The sequence below is a fragment of the Corvus brachyrhynchos genome, unplaced genomic scaffold, assembly GCF_000691975.1.
Source record: "Corvus brachyrhynchos isolate BGI_N302 unplaced genomic scaffold, ASM69197v1 scaffold32, whole genome shotgun sequence".
NCBI lineage: Eukaryota > Metazoa > Chordata > Aves > Passeriformes > Corvidae > Corvus > Corvus brachyrhynchos.
The window spans coordinates 4,862,356-4,885,590 of NW_008237919.1; the positions used below are offsets into that span (position 1 = coordinate 4,862,356).

The following is a 23,235-nucleotide window of genomic DNA, read 5'->3' on the forward strand; positions in this document are numbered from 1 at the left end:
CCACAGGCTCCCCGGACTGGTGAGGAGGGAAGGGAGGCAGTGAGGCAAGGGGAAGGAAAGGGAAAAAAGAGCAAGAACAAACCCAACAGAACCTTTTCCCAGCTAGCTGGAACACAAAGGAAACCCAAAAAGCAGCACAGTGCTCCCGGCGCACTCCCTCCCCAGCCCTGCCCAGAGCCTGGAGCCCTTGGGCTGAGCCGTTCACCTGCCCCCTCCGGTCCCTGGCTCCGCCCCTGGGTCCCTCTTACAGGCACAGCATCCTCGGGCATTGAGCGGATGGGTGAGGAATAAAGCGGCTTCATAATGTCAGCCCAGGACAATAACTCCAGACAGTGTCTCCTAAAATATCTATCCTGCAAAGATATAATTTTATTTCACTATTTTTAAGAAATAGCACTGTTTGCTTTTGGTAATGTATAAGGGTACCAAGCACACTTACCACACTGTTGGACAAAGCATGGTGGCCGTTGCCTAGCAAGGAAAGTTTAGATAAACCACAGAATCACAGACTGCTTTGGGTTAGAAGGGACCCTTAAAGATATTGCTTTTCCCAGCACTAGTATTGGAGAGAACATCAGTGGAGAATTACAAAGCAAAGATCTTTGGAACAGGAGATTTTGTTTCGTTTCTCACCACATTTCTCTGGTCTAGAGTCTGCTTTATCTTTATTTATGACTGATATTGACAACCAAAATACATTAGGTTGCTTGGGCATGTATTTCAAGAAGGGCATATTTTGCAATCCAAAACTCAAAACATCTGGGAGAGCCTGTTTTCACTGTGTGAAAGTTTAATTGGGAAGGATTTTCATCCCAGATGAATTGCACTGGTGTTGCTACTATTTCATCTATTGATACTCATCAGTGAAGAAGGGTGCTAAGCTGCTCTTCTTCAGAACACAGTGATGGTTTTTATGTGCTTCAGTCTTGGTAAAATAAATGAGACCATTGCCTCTACAGTTCCAGCTTCTCACCTGAAGGTTTCTTTTAAGTGATCTTGATGTTTGTATTGTTTCATTCATATTTTTTAGCATAAAAGCATTTAGCATGTTTTTATGCTAAATACAAGTTAAGTGCTTCACTGTAATTTGCACCATTCTTTAACTGTAATGTGATTGAATTATTTTCCTCTGCTGTACATTATCCTTTGGCAATTTTAGGAGGCTATGTTCAAAAAGAGTTTTTAATGCCTCTGTCCAGGGAGCTCAGTCAATCCAGGAGTCCTGCCAAGCTGCAGTAAGGCTGAAGCAGGATGCAGGGGTAGCAGCAGCTGAACAGAGGGTGAGTGTCAGTGGTGTCCCTGTGGCCGGGCAGCGAGGGCTGGGTGGGCACCCGCCCCTGCAAACCACTGATGTGTGACAAATCTCCCTTCTGAAGCTGACAAGATCTTCGTTTTGGCTTTTTATTCCAGGAAAAAAGAGAGGTGTTCAGACTAAGGATCTGAAATTTTGTTCAGAGATAAAGCAGGACTTGCTATGCTAATTTCTTTTCCACAGAGCATCAAAATAGAAGGAAAAGATGTGTCATTAATCAGATTTCATTTGTCTCCATCTATGTAGCTCTGCAGGATTTTTGTAACTTTTTCTACATTTTTCATCCTAACTCCTTATATCTGAGTTCAGACCTGAAATTTCTGTTTCTTGATGGGTGAGTGTTGCAGGGATCTTAGCTTTGGAAGGGCACACGGGCAAGGCTGAGCTCTGGTGTGCTGCAAGGGCTCAGGGCACCCTGACACGGGTGGGGTGGCTGGCACGGGGCCGGGACCAGGCTGTGCCCAGGCAACCTGCTGGGTCAGCATCCAGCAGAAAGACCCCTGCACCTCTCTGACAGCTGCCACAGTAATCAAACACCAGCAATTTTCAGGCAAAGACACATCTAATGACATTAATTTTCTTCTAGAGCAGACGGTACGGTAACTAAAGCCAGGTTGATTGGGCTTTACTGGGACATTTACCTAATGATCTCCTAGAAAGCAGGTACACTGGCAGTGATTTTAAGCTTTAGAAAGCCCAAAGAGTGTACAAAGTAAACCTTTGATGCTGTGGGGATTTTAAAGGAGAGGAAGCTACATTAGTTTTAGATCGTTACAAAACATTTGCTGACGACAACAGAATTAATGGTGCTTTTATGGTGGTCAGTTACTGACTGCCAACAAACAGAGCTGATTTCAGTTCACATTGTTATTTTAAATCAAGCTAGCTAGTCTAAACCAAACTCAGGTAGTCTGACTAGCTGACAGAGTTGAGAGTAGTGTGGGCAGTTCCTCCTGCAGCATTGTGTGGTGTTCTCCTGCATCCATCATTCTATCAGGTGTGTGTTGGGAGCCAGGTTTGAGATTCAATCACATTCACCACCTAATGCTATCTTTAGGGTGGTGAAGTCATGATTAGTTACACGTAAGTATCCAAGTCCCCTCTGCCTAACTACTTTAAAGACATAGGTCATACCTGTGTTACAAAATTATTTTTTACTATAGTAATGTTGACTTCTGACAGTTATATTACAACATCTTTATACTTTGGCAGAGGAGAAAAGCAGCTGCTTTTATGGCCTGATTCAGTACAGTTCTCCACTCAAGGCTATGAAAACTTCCCTAATCCTGTTGTGTTCTTCTAGGGCACAGTAGGCCATTTATATGGGGCAAGACAGAATTATCTATTTTATTGCTGTATCCCTCAACAGTTTTTCCAGATTGTCACTTCTGTGAGCTTTGAAAGTGAATGGTGGCGTGTCCATATTGGTAAATGTGTCTCTGTACTGGTAGTGCCATATTCATGACAAACTGTTCTTTTCAGCATCTTCACTTTTGAAATATTCGGGTGTACCAAAACTACTCTTGTAGATTTATCCAACTAATGGTACTTACACTCAAAGGGACTCTTAGCAAGGGACTTCTCATGAGTAATGAATAATTTTTCATTTTGTATTTCTATACCAATTACCGGTATAAAACTTAAAACTTTTAATTGAGAAAACACACAAGACATGATAATTACATTTGAGTGCTGGAGACTGCAAGGGTGGCCACAGCAGAACTTGGATGGGTGTAACAGCCCTCCATAATACGTTCTTTGAAAAGCTCTGTAAAGCCTTAAAAGGCTTATTGAATTGATGCCCTTGCAAGACTGGTGTTACTTATTTTATAAGAATGTAAAAAGGAAGAGCTTTTCTAATGACACAGGTATCAGAGGAAAGAACAGAGCCAAGGAGTTTCTCACCACTGCTCTCATCCTCTGAACCAGTTCCTGCTGCTTCAGCACTTGAATTAGTTTTGTACTGTGAGTTCAGTTTCTCATTGAGGCTCTTCATTGATATTTACCGTTGTTTGATCTGGGACTGAAATGGCATATCTCAGATCCAAATGGTCTTTATTTCTTTTTTTTTTTAAGCAGATATAGCTTGAAAGCTTTGAAACCAATTAGGACAGCAATAAAATGTACTTTTATAGATGTGTTTGAAGTGTGTTTGAAGTTCAAAGTCATCATGTGATCATTAATGCTGTTGGACTCTATGTTGTATTAGCAGCTAACATTAGCTAAGGAACTTCCAGGTAAGTACATATTGTAGGTTTTTGTGCAAGAACTGGTAAATTTGGAGCTTTAGAATTGAAAGAGTAAAGGGATCATATTGCCAGTATAAGATTTCTGGAGAGGCAAATAATAAACATGGGCAAGCTATCAGCAAAGGATTGCATGGAGGGAAATCTCAGAGCTGTTCTGTCTCTCATAGCTCTCAGGAGTTGGTGAATTATGGACTTCCTAGGCAGGTAGATGACTAGTGAATGATCTGTTATAAATAAAGGTCTAATACCTTTTGGAACTCTATTCTGCTTTTTGCTTCCTTTGAGTTTTGGTAATGCATTCCACTGTCAAATTACTCGGAAAAAAAATTCCAGGCTTCCTTTTGTTGTTTTAAATGTATCATCGGATCATTTTATTGTGTAACGTGAGAAGGAATGCCTTCTGTATCAGGAGAATAAATATAGATTTGGATGAAAGATGCAGGGAAAGTGAACTATTACATATCTGTATTTCTCATTTGTGCTTCATAGCTCTTCCATTTTCTTTAGATGATTTAGAGATGGAAAGACCAGGACTGCTGGCTGTATTCAAATATGGATATTTCTGGTGTTTCTGCAGTTTCAATGGTTCCTGCTCCATTGTTAGTCTTTTCCTCAGGCAATTTGAGGAAACTATCCACAACTCCAAACCTATTTTCTGAGTAGATATAATTACTTTAAAGACCATGACTCTGAATATTTTAGCAATGTTCCCTAAGTGCATTATTTAATGTTTATTGACATGGGACTTCACATCTAGATTTATCTATAATCAGAGTTTTTCCCCACAACTTTGTTCATACACGTTAGGTTTGGCCATCCTGATTAATCCCTGTTTCCTTTAAATCATTTCAAGATTATTTATGAATAATTATACTCTGTATACTCCATAGTGTTACAACTATCTAGTGCAGTTAAGAGCCATCAGCCTGATTTCACATGATCATATTATTTTTAAAAAGTGAAGTTGTGTGGGATAGTTTCCTGATATGGTTTAAAAACAGTGAAGTTGTGTGAGATGGTTTCCTTATAACTAACTGATGAGATAGAGAAAGTCAAGGTCCTTCTAGAATATGTTAACAAAGTCCTGACACCAACCTTTTTTTATTCCTAAGGCCTGAAAGTTCAGTATAGGCATCATTTGGTTTTTTGCGGCTCCCTAATGATTATGGCATCAGTTTAAGAGTGATAAGGAAGCTGCTCAGAGTAAAAACCTTGGGAAAGAATATCCTCGATGACACTGAGAAAGAAAAGAGAAAAAAAAACGTTTCTGAGCAGTCTGAAGTTTGGCTAGTAGACCTGTAAAAGGAATCGTACTTTGCCCAAAGAATGCTAGCCAGCTCATTCTCATTGGGTTGATAGATAAATGGGTTAAAACAGAGGGGTGATTTTCTTTTTTTCCAGTGTAGAACAAAAGGAACAAGTAGATCTTGTAAACAATCGTGGCAGAGAGGATTCCTCATGTGCTTGCTTTCCATTTCTCTTTAGAAAGGTATTTGCATTTTGGACAAGGAATCCCATAGATCCCATGGGATCCCATAGATCCCATGTGAATTTAGTCATGCATGGGAAAAACAATAAATAGATATCAATAGACTGGACTTGTGTAATATGATGTTATGGGTGCCCCCTACCTTCCAGGAAGCATTTGAGCCCAATGGAAAATTCCACTTATGGAGCCCATTTGATTTACAGTCAGGCAGGCCTAAATAGTCTTAAGAGAAATTACAGTCCTCTTGGGAAATACAGAACACAGGAATTCCATGTCCTGCCTTTTCTCTTGCCACCCTTACTTTGCTGTGACTTTGACCAGTGCATGAAGTCTTGGTAGCTGTGGTAAAGGATAGGAGGTCAAACAAGTGTCTTTCCTAAATTAATGTTCCAGAGAATATTGCATTTTGTTCTAGACACAAATTCTTTCGTTTTTATGTTCATGCATTTTTAAGCATGCTCTGATGACTGTAGAAAACATACAGCATTTTTACTTTGAGTAAGATTTTAATGTATCTTGTAGGGAGTGTGGTGAGATTTTCCGGTTTATTATATTTGCAAAAATCCATTTTATTGAAGCCTAAGTCCCTTTCAATGACTTTGTACTTCCATAGTTTGCACCTTCATTTAGCCTACTGGTTAATATATACATTACGTTATTTTAGAGCTCAAGCTGGCTAGCTTATATGCAAATTCTGAGTCTTTGAGTTATATTTAATGAAGATTTTTAAGTTTTTCTCTGCATTCATAGGTCTGGAAAATTCCTTGTTTTTCTAATATGCAAACTGACTGATGCATATGATCACCTGATTCCAGCAGCTGAGGCTTTATGAAAAACATTAAATATCACAACGGACTAGAAGATCTACCCAGACTGAGGTTAAGCTTTATGAGTTCAAACCTTTGTTAAGAACAGTGAGGATATGCAAAAGCTTTCTCCAGCTCCATTTTTCTTATGATACTTTTGTTTTACAGCTATGAAGCCCTTAGACTATAAATTGCATTGCCATCTATTCCATGAGCCAGATTTCTGGGAATTCCTTAAAATTTAGAGAGTAAATGCTGTAGGGTTGGTACATCAGGAGGAGAGTGTGAATTCAAGGGCTTGCAAAGAAAGCTTGGAATTCCACATATGCTTCACTGGGTTTCACCACTGAGTTTGGACCAACAGCTTCACTATCTTCACTTAAAATGAATGTTCTATTTTATTATGTGTCTTTTAGCTGTGTGATAAAGAAGTTATACAGAAGTGAGTGATCTTTAATTTGCAGTGTCATTGTCTTGAATTTTTTAAGCATGGGTGCTTATAATTAGGCATTGATATAGCTCAGTGAGGTAACTATATACCAAATGCAAGTCATCTCCTAGATATTTAAAATTAATTAGGGGACCTAAACAAGCACATATTGTTTGAAAGTGTTAACAAATTTTGTTGTAATTCTCTTAAACCTCATCCCTTTGCATTACTGATTGCTGGTTTCACTGTAAATTATTATTTTAATCTTTATGGTAAGATTAAATTGTAGGCAATGAACACAGAGAACTCCACAATTAAGAAAAGCATTGCATTATTGAAATATCTATGAATTACATATAAAATAAGAATGACCTGATTATGTTTTTGTACCTTTTTGATCCCTTTAGGTATAAAATGTTGGAGGGCAATAAAGATGAGAAAGTTGGAAAGAAAGAGATTGCTTTCTTCCCAGTATCAAATTCAACTTGACCAGAGCACATCACATCTTTCTTTTTAGTTAATACTTCCACCAAGTTTTGCCTTGAATGTCATTCCATGCTGCACAAAGTTTAATCTTTTGACCACATGTAAGATCAAAGTTGCATATTTACATAGAGCTCAGGAATCTGGAAGTACACCTTTCCTTCTCAAATAAATCTATTCAGCCCTTCAGACTGTGCAGTGGTTGCAGAAGCAGAAGACAGAACCTTTTTACTCTGTATGAGCAGAGGGCAGGCACTTGATAAATTAATGGAGAAGCTTATGTTGTCTCCAGAGAAGTAAGCAAAAGAGCCAGAGAAGGAACAACAACAAAAAAAATAGACACTGTAAGGGGAAACTGCTGAAAGCTTAACTGTAGCTTTCTATTGCTTATTTTGTCTATTGGTTTTTGTTGGTGTTGTTTGTTTCTTATATATAACTGGAATCCTGTAATAATATGTCCTTTTTTCCCTCCAATTTTTTAAGAACTAATTTTAAGAGAGTATCAAAAATATACCAGGGTTAATCATGTTTCCTTTCAAGAATGTAGTTTAGCTCTCAAACCGTGTGTGTGTCAGAGGAAGACGTTTCAGTGGAAGAAGAGAACACTTTCATCGAAAGATGGCAGGGTTGTCCTTGCATGACTGTTGTCTTGTTCATTGATCTGGCTTTCTTAAGTTCAAAATTTACACATCTGAGAATCTTTCTGCACCTCACAATACAGAAATCTTCAAAGATTGAGTTGATGTTTGCTACATGGGTTTAAACCTCTCAGCGTGAATACCATTTCATGTGAGTGTGGAGGAGTAGAACAGAGGCTGATTCTTTCTAAAAATGATGAACCTGCCTCCATGGTTCATCTTTGAAATCCTTGGGCTTTGGAGGAAATTCGTAACCAAACCTACCTGCTCATGTTCTTCCGCCAAATAAAAATTAATCTTACTGTTCTGTTTCAGAACAGTGCTGGAAGCTGCTATGTGAAGAGCTTGCTCTCTTAATGGTCATTATTTGATTCTTCCTGACTCCACTGATTTATTAAAGGAGACGAAATTTAATTAAGATTTAGTCTCAACCTATTTGTAATTTACCTAGAGGTTCTAGCAAACTTTACTACTATGCAGAGTTTGCAGCAATGGTCCAGTTTTTCTTGTAGGTTTCTCTGCTTGGCTCTTATCCTGTCTATTAGGTAAAATTAGGGCCCAGAAAATCGGATTATTATATCCCAAGGGACTGAACTGATAAGCAGCACATGATTGTTGATTTGCTTGCTACCCGGTGTTGCTGGTGTTTGAGTTGCTGCTAGATGCAAAGCCAATTTGTTATCAATTAGTGCTCATTAGAATCATTTCCTGTTATCGATTTTAAATGTTTGACAAAGCACTTTTAGGAAACTGCACCCAAAAAAAACAGTAGCAGTACATCGCTGCTTAGTAAATGCAACTCTTTAGGGCCCAGTGTCAATCTTAACTAATTGGTTTCATTGGTTTCCAAGTAATTATTTCTGCTTTGGATCCCACCTGATATCCTCTCCCGATTAAAAATGTTTTGACTTAAGCACTTGATACAGTTCTTTATGAGCAAAGTTGCTGAGAAAGTAAAGATAAAATAAAAGCAACTTCTGTTTTTTCCATCCTGTTTTGTTATGGCTTGGGCTTTTTATCTTGCATAACTACCATCAGATTACATGTTATACCATACAGGAATTAATGTCAGCCTTGAATTAAGTGTGATTTCCATTGGCCTTAATATTTAATGTCTGTTTAGTTTAATTTTAAATGCATCTTTTCCTTTATACACACATTGAAAATTGTGACACCATTAAAATCTAATTTACAAATGGTAAAATTGGATATAATGACACATTAAAATAATAGCTTTGGTATCTGGGAGTCTGAGAGGGTGTATCTGTTGAGTTTCTGAGAAATTTGGCCTATAATTACTATTAATCTGTTATACAAGCAAGAAGGAAACTCAAATGTGAGATTATTAAATAAACAGTAAAATGTGTATATATATATATTTATACGTATAAAAATATGTAAAAAGCACCAGGTCAGGCACAATTGCATTTCCTGTGTCCTGGATATGCAGGATGAATTGTTATGGACCTATGCCTTTTATGAGTACAGTGAAATTTTGGCTAAATTTGGCAGTGTCAAAGCTGGAGCTATCAGTATAGCCATCTGGGTTAATTTTCTCTCTTTCCTTCTTTAGTTTAAATTTTTAGCAACATCAGCTCAGGTTTCACAAGTGCTCTCCTAAAATGCTTGCAAATATTTAAAATGTATTCTGTGATCCCTGTTGCACAAGGTGGAGACCTAACATAAGACTTGACTTGTGCCTTTCCCACCCCCATTAATGAATTAGTCTCACAATTACTGTAAAAATTGAGGCAAGTGTGGGTAATATCCATGCAGCTTAGTCTCTCTAACCTTAATAAACAGAGTTGGTATTGACACAAGTGGATTTTGTTTAACCACAGTACATTTGCTTCTTAATTAGTGAATATTCATCTGTCAGCAGCAGCAGCTATGACACCCCTCCCCGCTAACACGTTCTGTCATAAATAATCAATGAGAGGCTATTAATATTCATGAGTGGGAATCTGTGTAGTCATGTGCACTGATGCAGAGACAGGGGGAGTGTTGCCATGAACTGAGTCGAAACTCTGTGTGTGTATACGTGAGTGTAAGATAGTTAGGGAAAGGGAAGAAGAGCATGCTGCTACACACTGCCCTGCCTTGTGCTTCCAGCTAACAGTGGCGTGCCTGTGTGTCGGGGCTGGAGTGACTGATGAAAAACAGTAGACAAGTCTGGAGGGTGATTCCCCGTCAGTGCATTTGCCTTTCAGTGCTGGGGAAATTAGAGGCTTTGCTCTTGTGTTGCCTATTAGGATGGGCTGCAATCTGTGCACTTTTCAGAAGAGAGAGGAGCACTACAAACTGCTCTATGAAGTTTCACAGGTGAGTGCAGAGGATAATACCAGCATCTCCAGAGTAAAAATGTATGTGCTTTACAGAGAGTAAGTAGAGATGCTTTTGTTTTGCTTTGCCTTTTTTCTTTGCAAAATTGCTAGCAAAATTTTTGGGGGGATGTTGGTAATTATTAGTATTTTGGGTGCCTGTTGTTTTCTGCTCGTATGCCACTCCCCCTTCATATGACTTCCTGTGGGATTCTTTTAACATTTTTGTGCATCTTCTGCCAAGATGTCAGTCATGTAGCAGCAGTCTCGTTGAACCATATCAGTGATGTTTTAAGGGAGTCCTTGGCTTGGGTAATAAGACTGATTTCAGATAAACTGCACTGCTGCCTCTGCAAGCCTTAGGTCTGTGATCTCAGGTATTTTTAAGTTAAGGAACAAAGTTTTTATGGCATGTCTGTGCTGGCTGAGAAGTATGTTAAATTTTCAGATTAATTAATTAAAACTGAAATAATTCTGAAACATGTCACCTTTAAACAGGTGCTGAGTACAACAGGGTTCCATGGGTGAGATGTGCTGCTTGTTCATTCATTGTGTGTGCATTATTTCTGTATACTACTAGACAAAGATCATAATCCCATTTAGGTATTTTGGTGTCTCTTTCAGCATCCTAACAGTGTAGTGCACAGCAGAGTAGCAGTCTGCTGCTGCTGTGTTCCCAGCTCCCTGAGAGTAAGATGAGAAAAGACGAAACAAGTACTTCCCATAATAGCCCATAATTTTTGCTCGGATCCTATTGAATCAGTATTTGATTTGCAGCTTTTTGTTTGTTTTTTTTCCTCTTGGCATAGCAGACTCACACATACTAAAGTTTAGTGCCTTTCAGCATCTGTTCTTTCCCTCTCTATAATTTGTTCTGGCTTTGACACATTGCTGTTGACAGAGGCTGAACACTGGCAGTTTTGGACTGCGCTGCTGCTGACAGGCAGTGCAGGGGAGAAAAAACAGCTTAGAATGTTGGTGGTCCATTGGCACAGCAGCAGCTAAGCGCCCAGTGCCGACTGCTTCCCTCCGAGTTCCTCCTGACGTGATTCACTTCACAGTGGGCTAATTACAAAGTGGATTCTCTACACATGAAGCAGCCTCCTCAGTTGTGGTGTTAATGCACATTTTCATGGTAATGTGATCAGAGCCTCATTAGCCAGTTTCCAGAATGATCCTCTGCATTAATTAAATATAAAAATGACTCTTTTTATCACCATAGAGGGAAAGAAGAAGATTAACATTGTTAATTACTACTGGGGGCCATACCTCTGCATCATTTTTTACCACAGAATCAGCAAGTGAATTCAATCCTAAAAGAGTGTCCGTTTGCAGGTAACATGCCCATTGCCTTGCCTGGTGAATATGGTCTCTAGGTGGAACACTTCCCTTTAGTTCAATATTTAGTCGTAACCCCATCATCATTTTTTCTTACAGCAATAGCATAGGGAAAAGCATAGCAGCAGCACATTTCTCTCTCTTCCCTTTCCCTGTCCCCAGCTCTGGATTGCCAAACTGATCTGAAAGTGTAAAATGGAGTAGAGTAGGTCGGTGTCTGCATTTCTGTGCCAGGGAATAAGAAATGCAGGTTCTTCTGTGAAAGGAATTAGACATTTCTTAAAGGGCTGCATGTATATGTGTAAAAAAGGCTGTGTCTGATTTACAGCAAATGTATTTTCAAAATATTCCTTGCAGTAATGTTGCATGGTAATAAATGTGATTGAAATTATCAGCAAACACAAAGATGGGGTTTTAAGAGATTCTAGAGAAATTCTTCCATCTATCTGTTATCTTCTATGCTATTGAGTTGGAGTGTCTGTGGATGTGAGCAACCAAGGTGCAAAATTAACTAATGCTTTCACTTTTTACTCTGGTGCTTGCCAGATAAAGTGTTATCCCTGGGAGGATCTTGGGGGCTTCCTTGGGGAGTTGAAATGCAGTGAGCCTGGTGCTACATCTTGTGCTGTTAGGGAAATGTCACTGATAAGGTGCAGAAGGAGAGCAGAGAAATGACTTAGTGTGCTCGCTGCCAGATCCTGTGTTCATCTGTAAACTCATCCCTATCTTTGTTTCAGTGTGTGGAGGTCAGAGCCCAAAGGATACTGAGCATATTTTTAACCAGGTGCTGCTGTAAAGATCAGGTAGTGTCTCACACCGTAACTGCTTCTGTGTACAATTCTGATTTGCTGCTGGGGAGGGGGCAGCAGTAGAATATGATAAATTAAATTAAGCCAAGGCAGGCATTACTACTTGATTTGCAAATCCCTTTTTAACTCTCCAATCCTGTAATTCCTATACCACAGGCTTGGCTCTTTCATCTACATGATTTCTGGAGAGCTTGGGACAAGCTAGCCTGTCGGGGACATGAATTGACTGAGGATGAGCTGTGGCTCACTAGCATATGTGGATCAGATAGATTAATTTATATTCATATAAAGAAGCAATCCTAGCTTCATCTGTCACTTTTCCCATGCTAGGCTACCTGATACTGTGGGTGGTCTCTGCATTCATATACTTAAAAATATAGTAAATAAAGAAAAGCATGTGTGAAGAGGAAAACCATGCAAATGCTTGTAGTGGGGCAGGTTTTCTGCAACTGTTTTTAGTGAGGTCAGATCCAGCACCACAGAGCTTTTTGTTGTAGAGCTGCTGGAAAATGAAGACATCATTAGAATATGTATAATTTCTCACTCTTCCCCCCATTCCTTTACTCCAGACTTGTCTTGTGCTGAGGTAACTGTTCAGAGCCATGGGGGCCCTGTCCAAAAGCATAATTTGCTTGTGTGATGGAAATGTTTATTTTGATAACTGTGTTTTGCAGGTGCAGATTGGGATCAAAATAAAAAGCCAAATAGTCATATTTTAAGAATGAAAGCTTTTGAGATACCACTACGCATTGGTGAAGAACCCTTGTGCTTCTGAGTGCCTCTTCACCAGTCCTCAGCATGGCTCAGGTTTATTTCTTGGCTTCACTGGGGGAAGATATAAGGCATATTACCCTCATCAGGTCCTCTTCTCCATATGCCTACCAGTGCAGAAATGAAAGATGTCTCAATTTGAAATTTATGGCCCTACATGCTACTTCATGAAGCACTTTAATATTATTTCCTGTGTGCTGTATAAGCAGGATTGAGCTAATGAGTGTGCATCCAGGAAGTCTATGTCAAGTCACTTAGAGAGGGTAGGATCTGGTGTATGCTCATATCCATTAGGAGCAGACTTCTGGCATTCTCAGCTGATTTTCCCTTCCACTGCAGGGGTGGAAAGAAGTGAGTTAAAGTCATTTCTTAGCAGCATGATGAGGACTCTTCCCATTTAGCAGAAAGGATAAGAGAAATATGGCTAGGATTGAAGGGAATCAGCAGTAATCTTCAATAGCCTTGTTTGAGACTCAAGAAAATGCACGTTTTCTTCAGAACACTGTCGTTTTCATATAATAATTTCTGTTTGCTTGAATTTTTGTGCTTTGTTTTCAAAATGTGCAGTTAACCCAGAGAAAAAGAGGGGAAAGCAGGAGAGAGAACATTGCTTTTAGAGGTAAACCAAAGAGTGGTGCAGACTTAGTTTTTGAGTTACGTGTTAAGAAGCAGATCTAGCTCAGGTGAGCACAGAATTGAAAGGGAGAAAGGAGGAAAGCCAGAAGGGAAAACAGAGGCTATCTGGGATGGCTCACAAAGTCAGTGGTGGACCTGGGATTAAAACTGGAAGGTTGCAAGTTTATATTTTACATTTGACCTGGGATAATAGTAGAGCTTGCTTGCAGCATTTTCAAATCCTATGAAGACTTATTATGCAGTTTGCTTCTCATGTTGGTTTCCATAATTACCATAATTTTTACCAGTTTAGAGTTCTGATTTTATGTTCATTTTGATATCTCTTGGACTACTTGAAGTTCTAAGGTCTAGTGGTACATCTCTTCAAACTCAAAGCTGCTCACAAGAGAGACATCAAGCCTGCCCACTGTAACAGCAGAGACACTTCTGGATGTTTCAGGAGATGCTGCTTGTAGCTGACATTAGAATAAGGAAGACTGTTCCTTAGCACTGAGACCTGCCTTCTCTGATGAAGTTTGAGTTTGTTCAGAAGATTAATTGAGTAACTAGATGATGTGATACTTATCCTTGAACCAACCTTCAGCCACTAATATTCTCTTTTGGTACTTATGCCATGTGAGGTATTTACATGACAATTCCTCGGTGTGGTGGTTGCCATTAGCTCTCACTCTTTTCTGTAGATACCTGCCACAGCTTTGGTGTACCTTTGTTTGCTGTGTATCATTGCCACTTCTAAATGCCCCTCATGAATTTCAGCAGCAATGGGAAAATACTAGCTTGTGTTGCATCAGCGCAAACACATTTTTGGTTTATATCTAAGCTCTCTTTTTATTAGAAATTCTGTAGCAGCACACTTTTACCTCTGGAGAATATGAAAGAAAAAAATCTGTATTTAATTGTCTGGAAATTAGCTGAATTACATGAGTTTAATTAAATCGGTAGCAAAAGTAGATCTGGTTTGATCTTACTGCATTTCCTGTCTTTTTCTTCTTGCTCCTCTAACTTTTTTAAAACAAGTGATAACCCCCTGATTCTTGCTTAAAATAATTGCTTAAAAGAGATGACATCTTTAAGGCCGCCTCTTGTCTGACTTTAGGCTTACCACAGAGCTCTGTTTGGGTGTAAAGGCTCCCTGAGGAGGCCAGGAGGATTGGGATTTGGGTCTGGGAACACACAGGCTGCTTGAAATAACCAGCTCTGGCTGTCTGGTTGGATGGTGGCTGTAGAGAAGACATCCATGCATACAACCACACATGTAAGGAGATTGTCATCTGGTTCTCTAAAAACCTAAACCAGGTTTAGGAGGTTTTGTGATCATTCTTTTGAACTTGACGCCTAAATTATATGCCAAGTACCTAAGTATTACTTTTAATCTCAAACCAACAGAATTTGATAAAACACATTTTTTCTAGTATAATCCAGGAAACTGAAGCGTTGCTACTGACTTCACTGGGGCCAGGCTTTCATTCTCTGTCCTTGTTTACTGTCTTGTAAAAGGCATATAATTTCTCTGCATACCTCAAGAGGAAAGAAAAAGGAAGAGTCCTCCTGAGATAAGAAAGCAGACAATAGTAAGTGAGATAAGAATTCAGGGGATGAGTGCAACAGAGGCAGCTATAAAAAACCATACTGAGATTATATCTGTAATCTGCAGAGATATCCTATGATTCTGTGATTCTGTATGCAATGCCATAAAAATTAAAAAAAAAAAAAAGTGGTTCAGGTACTGAATAGCATGATTTTCTCTGTCATTTTACTGTTTGTTCCTTGCATCTTGAATTTGACAATGGGGATTAAGGATTCTTCTAACGATCAGATTTTTATACATTTTTACAGAGCCATCCTTTCTTGAGGCTTGCTTCCTGATGTGATTTGGTGTGGATATAATCCTTAGGCCTAGGGCAATATGTATCTTTATGTGAGTTCTATACCTCAGTGGTGTGATGAAGCCAGTCTTACTACCTTGAGCATTCTGTCAAAAAAGAAGCATGTTTTAGAGGTTCAGTATTTTTGTTCTGTGGCTCAGTGAAGAGGAAGGGGACTAAAATGTCAGACAAACACTCCAGCATGTGTGTAGAGTTAACTGACAGTAGATTGTTTCACCAGTTTTCTCTCAGGAGCTAAGAGTTTAATGGAGACATATACAGCAGGGCTTGGTGATAAGTTGCAGTTCTTCCACCCCTAGGGATTTATTGAGGTCTTATAAAAATAATTTTTAAAAAATACTGAAAAATTCTTGGATCTTTGGCTTTAAGACTATTCAGACTATGTTTGACCTGTTATTTTAAATGGCATGAGCTTTTTGTATAATATTTGCTTTTCTGTCAACCCCGTAACTTTGAACCCACTGGCTAATTTTAATCACAAAGGCTTTTCTCATCTTTTAGTTTAATGTAAAGTAGTTTGATGATACTGTTAGGCAGATTTTTTTTCTCAAGTGCAAGATTTCCAAGTTTGCAAACATCACCTCAAAATATCAAGACATGAAAGAATTTAAGAATTCTATGCTGATTATTCTTGATACACTTACTTTATCATTGCAGTGAAGATAGCTTTTCTATTTTTTTGTGTAATGAGCTTGTCATTTGTTTTATTTTGCTCAGTAACTGTAACAAAAATGAGTCTGTTAAGAGAGGATATTAAATCAGCTACTGTTCAAAGGTTATCTATAATGCTATTATAACAAATAGTGGGTCAGAAAGAGAATTTTTAAAATACTTCTATGCCATTTGTAGGACTGGAGCTACAAATAAAATTGCAGTGTCTTTATATAATGCACAGAAAACTCTCTTCTATAATTGTTTGTATTTTAGTTTAAAATACTGCTGTGGAGAGGCAGAGAACAGGGTGACTATTTGGCCCTTTCTGCATAATAGGATGATGTAGACTTCCATGACCCTCACTGTTGTGGGCTTTTATTGTTTCACTTTGAGGAAGTTAGGATATCTTACATATTCTTCTCTCAGCTGGGAAAAAATAATACATTCTTTCCTTCTCCAGTATGAAGGTTGGGGGTTTTGTTTGTTTGTTTCTATGTTTAACTGACAAAAACAAACCCTGATAATCAGCAAAGTGAAGCAAAACAAACATTATTTTTTTTGAATTGTCATCTGACTTTTTACAGTAGTGGTTATTCTCTAGAGGTTTTGGCCATGACATTTGACCTCTGAAACAACATCAGCACAGTGGAACAAGGAATCTTCCAAACTACCACATCACGCACAGAATTCCTGTGTTTCAGGTACATTCATGTCAGAGTTGAACCTGAGAGGATTCCATCTGCAAAAAGTCTACAAGTGTCTTTAATTTGTCTAGATAAAACATAGGTTTTGAGTTCTTCACCCAGCTGGAGAGTTTTTTCTTTTTTGTTTCATATCTTCGAGTATTTGGGTGGGGGGGGTGTGCATGGCAGCGGTGCATGGCCCTGAGAAGGAGGGAATGGTTTGGCTCTGGACTTTCAGGGCTTGCCCAGAGACATCAGTGCCAACAGGAGCCAGCCATGGCTGTTTCAGTACACCGCAAATCCAGGCTATTTCTGGCAGGGATCTGCAGACATGCCTTCAGGGACTGTCCTGCCTGCAAATGTCAGTGCAACTTCTGTGTCCACGTGCATGAAACTGCTGAAGGTCCTGGGAAAGAGGCACAAACCTCTTACGTGTTCAGTTGCTCTGCAGTGTCAGAAAGATCATGTACTGCATGTACATCTTCGTACTGCATGTACTGCAGAACCCGTGTCCTGAGGACCAAAAGGAGCATGAGATTGGGTGAACTTGGCTACATCTTTATGAGGACTGAACAATTGAAATAATCAGAGAGAAAGATTCTTTTTGGTTACCCGTAATATAACAGAGTTATTGACTGACCTGTGTTATATGTTTGATTGTATTTGTAATGTGCTTTTTGCATATTATAGTGACGAATTTGGAGGGAAAGATGCTCAGGGAACAATCATTATTCAGGTCTTAGACTTCCCCATGGCTAGAATGTGAAATATTCAGATTCCTCATGATATCTGGGGTCATAGGAACTGCCAACTCAAAATAAATTTTAATGGAAGAAAAGGTTGATTATTAGTTAAAGTTCATAATTTGGAATGCATTCTCAGAAGTCAAGGTTGCTAAAAGGGGGGATGACATCTTTCATTGCAATATAGTTTTTCACTTGAATTTGTCATGTAGTCTACTATTACAGTTGGGAAAAACAGAGACATAAGTTTATACATGGGGAATACAGTAAGTGTGCATGGTATCTATGTTGTTTCTCACTGAGGAATATAATTCCATCAAAATGAAATTCTTCATAAAATTTTTAAATATTTCATCAAAACATGGGCTTAGAGAAAAAACATAGGGAAAAAGTTTCCAGAAATACCTGGATGTTATTTATATACCATCATAATTAAATATTTAGGTTGATTAACTTTTGAAACATATTCACTAGTTTATGGAACAGTATGTTATTTCATGTACTATGAAATTTGGAAGCCAAAAGTAAGTCAAGTTTTCCTTTATCTAAAAGTGTTTTACTCTTTCCAGAGTTAGGTGTACTGTTTGAGAAATCTCAGAACTTCTCTTGATGTGGGATTTTCATTCTCTCTGGATTTCTCATTCTGAAATATGTGACTTACTGTGGGAAACTCGTATCTATGTGCAGTTGCATTTACTAGCATACACTTGTAGAGATTTTGTTTGAAAGCAGTCTCTATCTTGTGGGAGAGGAGGGAAGTAGCAAGAACAGCTGTCGTAGCTGTAAACAGCTTCCAATAAGGTACCTGACAGAAAAAGAATCCGCAGTGCATGTTGTGATGCCAGAGAGGAATGTTGCCCTGTTTAAGAGAATTTGCCTAAAGCTGTCTTTTTGCTTTCTGCATATTGCGCACCACTGGATGGGTGATTGGAGTATATTGAGGTATAGGGCCTATTTTTTGCAGCAGTGAGACTTGGAGGTCTGGCTCTAATTCCTTCTCTTGTTGGTATATTTTAAGAGGTTCTGGTTGCTCTTTTCCTGTTGGTTAAAGTTTGGTATTATTTAGAGCTTTAAAGATTAGCTTTAGAGATCTCGGCAAATGGCTAATGAAGAAACCGAATTAGCATTGCCTAATAATGATGATAGTGATCACAATAACCATCATGAAGTGCTAGATGGAGCCACTTAGCATTTATTGGTACAGTTTTGTAACACAAGTGGATCGTTACAGTAGAGTGTAGGCCTGCCTGCATTTCCAGTGGTTCCTCAGCATACAGAAAGGGTTTGATTTGGTTTGTTGGATGACAGTTTTTTCCTTCACTGTACACTAAACATCAGTTTTGATAGGAATTTTCATTACAGTTTCCCCAGAACTACCTCTCAGGCAGCTAATGGGACATGCTGCTTTTTAATTCATATATTTTGTTGTATTGTGCACATCAGAGGCTTTTTAGTGTGAAGGAATTTCTAATTGCTAATTTGTTGGTATTGCTTTCTTCATGTTCAAGTAGGAATAGGGGATTTTTGGTATTTGTTCATCAGTAGTGGTGTCCTGTTGCTCTCAGTTCAACATAGATACCAAATCTCGTCACTCCTATAACCATATCTCAGGTGTGAATCTTACTAAACCATTTAAAGTCTTCTTGATGAAGTAGTTCGAAGTTCCTAACACAGGAGGTCATTCCAATTTATCTCCAAATGACCTCTTTGTCCCCAGATTAATGTATTTCCCTGATTTAAAAATGTCATTTGGTCATGTACAGTAGAAGAATGTCTTTGAAAGTCTGACCTGTGGGAATATGATGAACAGTGACAGGGGAAGGATTTTTCCCAGTGAGAAAATACCAAATCATGTAGCACTGTAGTTTCACTTACTAAATATTGTCCAGGCTCCATTGTTGGACCCTATGCTGCCAGTGTCACTTTGTCAGGATGCTTTCTGTCCTGTGACTAGTAGCTTCAAATGTACTCATCCATCTTCTTGTCCCATTACATTTCATGTGACTGATGGTCTGCACCTATTAAAATTGATGGGAAAGAACAAAGAAGAAAAATGTGCCCTTCAACTGATTATGCCTTTGAAAGAACAAATGAGACTCTACTTCTGTTTGGAGTAAATTGAACAGTTATTTCTGAGTTTATCTATATCACTTTAATATTATCAGTAGATCCCTTATTTTGCTTTTTCAATATTATATTGAGAGCAGTAAGTTTGCATCAATATTTTCTCCTTTAATTTTGTGTCAATAAGTGAACATACAAACTCTCTTAGATTTATCAGCTGCCTCTGGTAATCCTGCCTGTGAGATATTGCTGGCATGTCTGAATTACCCTCAGGGAAGGATGGAGGCATGTTTGACTAGCACAGGCCTTTCCCCTGAGGAAGAACCCTTTGCTTGGGCACAGTTCCTGTACGCTGGGAGAGCACTTTTGTGGGTTGTCACAAGGTTCTGCTTGGTGATAAGTGCTTGCTTACCTTATGTTAAGTTCTTCAGGACAGTTAATGGTAGACTAGAAATTCAAAAGACTTTGTAGTACTGGCTTTATTTTCTGGATAGAGATGGCTTCATAAAGTGCTAGCGCAATGTTTCAGAGTTAGACGAGGGCCATTAGCCAGCTCGATGGAGAGGACAGATGCCATATTTACTGACAACTGAAGACGAAGCACTGAGGGAATTCAGAAGGAAAAGCTCCCAAGTGACCATATGTCTGATTATATATAGATTTATGACAGCCTTCTCAACATAGCAGCCAACAGTTCATACCCCTTTGTGCATAGTAATGAGAATGTCATTTCTTTTTTTTCAAATTTGAATTTTGACTATGGGTATTTGCATGCCCCCCCAAATGCAACATGATGGGCCCATTTAGGCTCCCTGATGTTCTTGTAGAGATTTCAGCAAGTGCTGTATGCAGCTCTGTTCCCTTACTTAGTGGTACTCAGATGCATTAAAGTTTATTTCCAAAATAAAAAGTTAAAATATGTTCTCAATTTTTATATCTCTGTGGAAGGAATGTGGGTTTCTTAGACTTTGTCTTGATGTTAATCCTTTGTCTTGGTAATTCAGGCTTAGTAGGTGTTCTGTCTGAAGTTCATAAAGTGTGTTTGGCTTGTGGGCTGATAAATGCTTCAGAGAACTCTGAGTCTTGAAAGACTTTCTTACACCATTATCTGTAATTATTTAAGATTGCTGATAGCCTTCAAGGCCTGTTGCTTTGTCCAACATTTTTGTCATTCTGGAGATGGTGTACTGTGAAGTGGATAATAATTTTACATTGGGAGTGGATTCACTTGGATTAATATAAAGACAGTTGTTCCCATCTAGAATTTGTGAAGAGGAATTTGATTAAGATTTAAATAGGCAAATAAGACTTTAAGAATCTTAATTTAGTAATTTCTCTGTGAGGTCTCTTCTCTCTTTAGTCACTTACTTGACCTCCAGCTGAGAGTGGATTCATGATTTTACAATAACCTTCTTACAGGTAATTAACTCCTGAAATGAGTGGAAGCTAAGCAAAAATACAATGGACCTCTAGTCAGATCCTACTTAGTACTCTAATCTTGGCAGGACAGCTCTGGACTATTCAAGCACATTCTCACCCTTATCATTAGAGGAACTTGAACTTCATATTGCCTCTCTTTTACTCTGTGCTAAAATGACTTGTAGAAAAGAGATTGGTGGAAGAATGCATTCTGTATTTTATGTAGGGTAAAAATATGCAGCACATAGATGATGCTTGTGTGTAATGATAGCTCTTTCCCATGCATATGTCTTCAGTGGGATATGAAAAAGGGAGGAAGTGGGAGAGAAATTTCAGCTTACCCTTCTGGATTGCAATGACTGCAGCAGCTGCTGGGACTAGGTCCCAATGAATTGATTCTGTAGCCAAAGAAAACCAGTTCTTAGCACTATACAGAAAGGTCATCATACAAATAATAGTGCTGTTCATTTCTAGTATGACTTGAGAAAGAATAGGTCTCAGCCTTCCACCTCCCCGTACCTCAGGAGATTTTAGTTGGGATCTACTCTAAGCTTGTGGTAACAGATTTTCAGAAAGGCTGCTGTTCCCACATTTTTGATTTTGAAGACACTGAGAATTGCTTAGCTTTTTGTTGTAGTGAGGAAAATCTGAATGCAAGAGGAGGGATGAGAAAATTGGATTTCGTTTTATTGCACAGGAACACTGAACAACACTGACAGAATATTTACTCCTGTCTCTTCCTTCTAATTTGATTCTCTGACTACCATATCAATCTTTGTTCATTGGTGAAACAAAATTAGAGTATCACAGGTGTTGCTTGTACCTCTGCAACAACTAAAAAATGTGAATGAATTAAAGATATGAGCCATTCTGTAAGATTTATTTACAAATGCATCCACAACGAATGTGCCATCTGTACAAAATGTTGTGAAAATGCTCCTCAAGCCATGTCAACCAAAAGGTCTTTTATGGTTCCTACTTTTCTTCCTCTAGTGAGAGATTTGATATGTTTGGTATGGATGTGTTCAATACTAGTAACTATTGAATTCTGATTGACTGGCTTTCTTTCTACTCCACAGCACACATGTAGTCATTTGAATAATACAAATTACACTGGCATTAGTAATATGTACAACATTCTGGAGTAAAAAACTTTACTATCCTCAATTAAAATACTGTGAATATTGTTCCAGGGGTACGTTTTTTTTCCCTAGTGGGCAGTTAGGTCTTTTACCTTGCTATAAAAGAAGAAAATACAGCATTGCCTTGCCTCAGCTTGCACGATTTTTGTTCAGCCCATGCAGAAGGAAGACAGGATAGCCCTGGCCTCTACTGAACAGGATGTGGCACTGGTTGCAGCAATGACAGGGTGCTCTTTTTTTTCATGGGGGATCAAAGGATGATCCATAAGCAAGCTAGTCTCATGGTTACCTTTTTTCAATAGGTCTGTATTGGTCATCCCTTTCCAGACGTGTAACTGTAGGCAGAGTGAAGTTAAAGATACATGACCAGGTGCTGTAAGATATTTTCTCTTTGTTCTGTCAGCTGTCTGCATGCTTACAGAAAACAATATGCAGAATTAAACCTGCCAGTAAGGACACTTCTGTAAGTGTAGTGTAGGTTTATATTCAGAGCAGGAAAAATTTACACTTCTTATGGATTGGCAGTATGTTGGGCCCATTTGAAGAACAGAGGCAGAACTCCAGAGAATAATTTCCCAACATGCTGGTGGAAGCACAAGGTAAAATTTGTTTCCTCTTCTTAGAAACAGGCCCTTAGTTTTTGTCTATTTAGCATTCATAGAATACCTCACATGCTAAGATCTTTGTTAAGTGAGGTATAGGCTCTGTAAATAAATTAGGAAGAAAATAAAGTATCAAGGATAATCACCTGACTAAAATTGCAGGGCAACATTTTTGCTAGGACCTCTGAGAAAGTAAGTTCGGGGGAAATATTTCAAATCTCCCCAATTTATATTTCATTCACAAACAGCTTCTAGAAAATACTACCTGACACAGATCAGAATAAGACGATGCTAAAAATTCAGATCTCTGTTTACAGTTGCAAGTGGCAAATGTTACAACTTTCAGAGCTGAGAGTATATTCAGAAATATTGTCCATATGCCTCTATTGGCTGCAAAGTAACGCAGCTTGCGTTACGCTAAATGAACATTCAGGGATTGGAAACTTGCTGTTGTTTGAGAATTTAGACCTTACTTGCACCTGCCTACACAGTGTAAACTTCTGATTATCCTTTACAAATGTTTTAGCTCCAAGAAGTATTTTGTAAAATTACGGATACATACTGTTTCCACATTTGCAGCTAAATAGTTGCAGTAGCTTAGATAGTACGGACACAGCAAGGTTGATTTTCCTCTTTTTATGCAAACGGCTATAAAAAATCCAAAATTTTAGAGCTGTGGTTGTTTATCCAAGAGTATGAATCATTTTACAGAACAGGAAACTTCAATTAAATATTACATTTTATGCCTTGCTATATATAA

The 23,235-nt window shown here is 38.6% G+C and overlaps 1 protein-coding gene across 4 annotated transcripts in view; it reads left to right on the forward strand.

The window, feature by feature from the left end:
• The window catches only part of PDZRN4 (PDZ domain containing ring finger 4), a 275,404-nt gene that overhangs the window by 165,100 nt on the left and 87,069 nt on the right, over positions 1–23,235 (forward strand). The window contains exon 1 of one of the 4 annotated variants that reach the window (XM_008632764.2): positions 9,507–9,729. The exons of the other annotated variants lie outside the window; for them this stretch is intronic. Within the exon in view, the coding sequence (XP_008630986.1) occupies positions 9,661–9,729 (69 nt within the window). The 5' untranslated portion in view covers positions 9,507–9,660. Of the gene's footprint in view, positions 1–9,506; positions 9,730–23,235 lie in introns of those variants that run through there. 4 annotated transcript variants of the gene reach the window in all.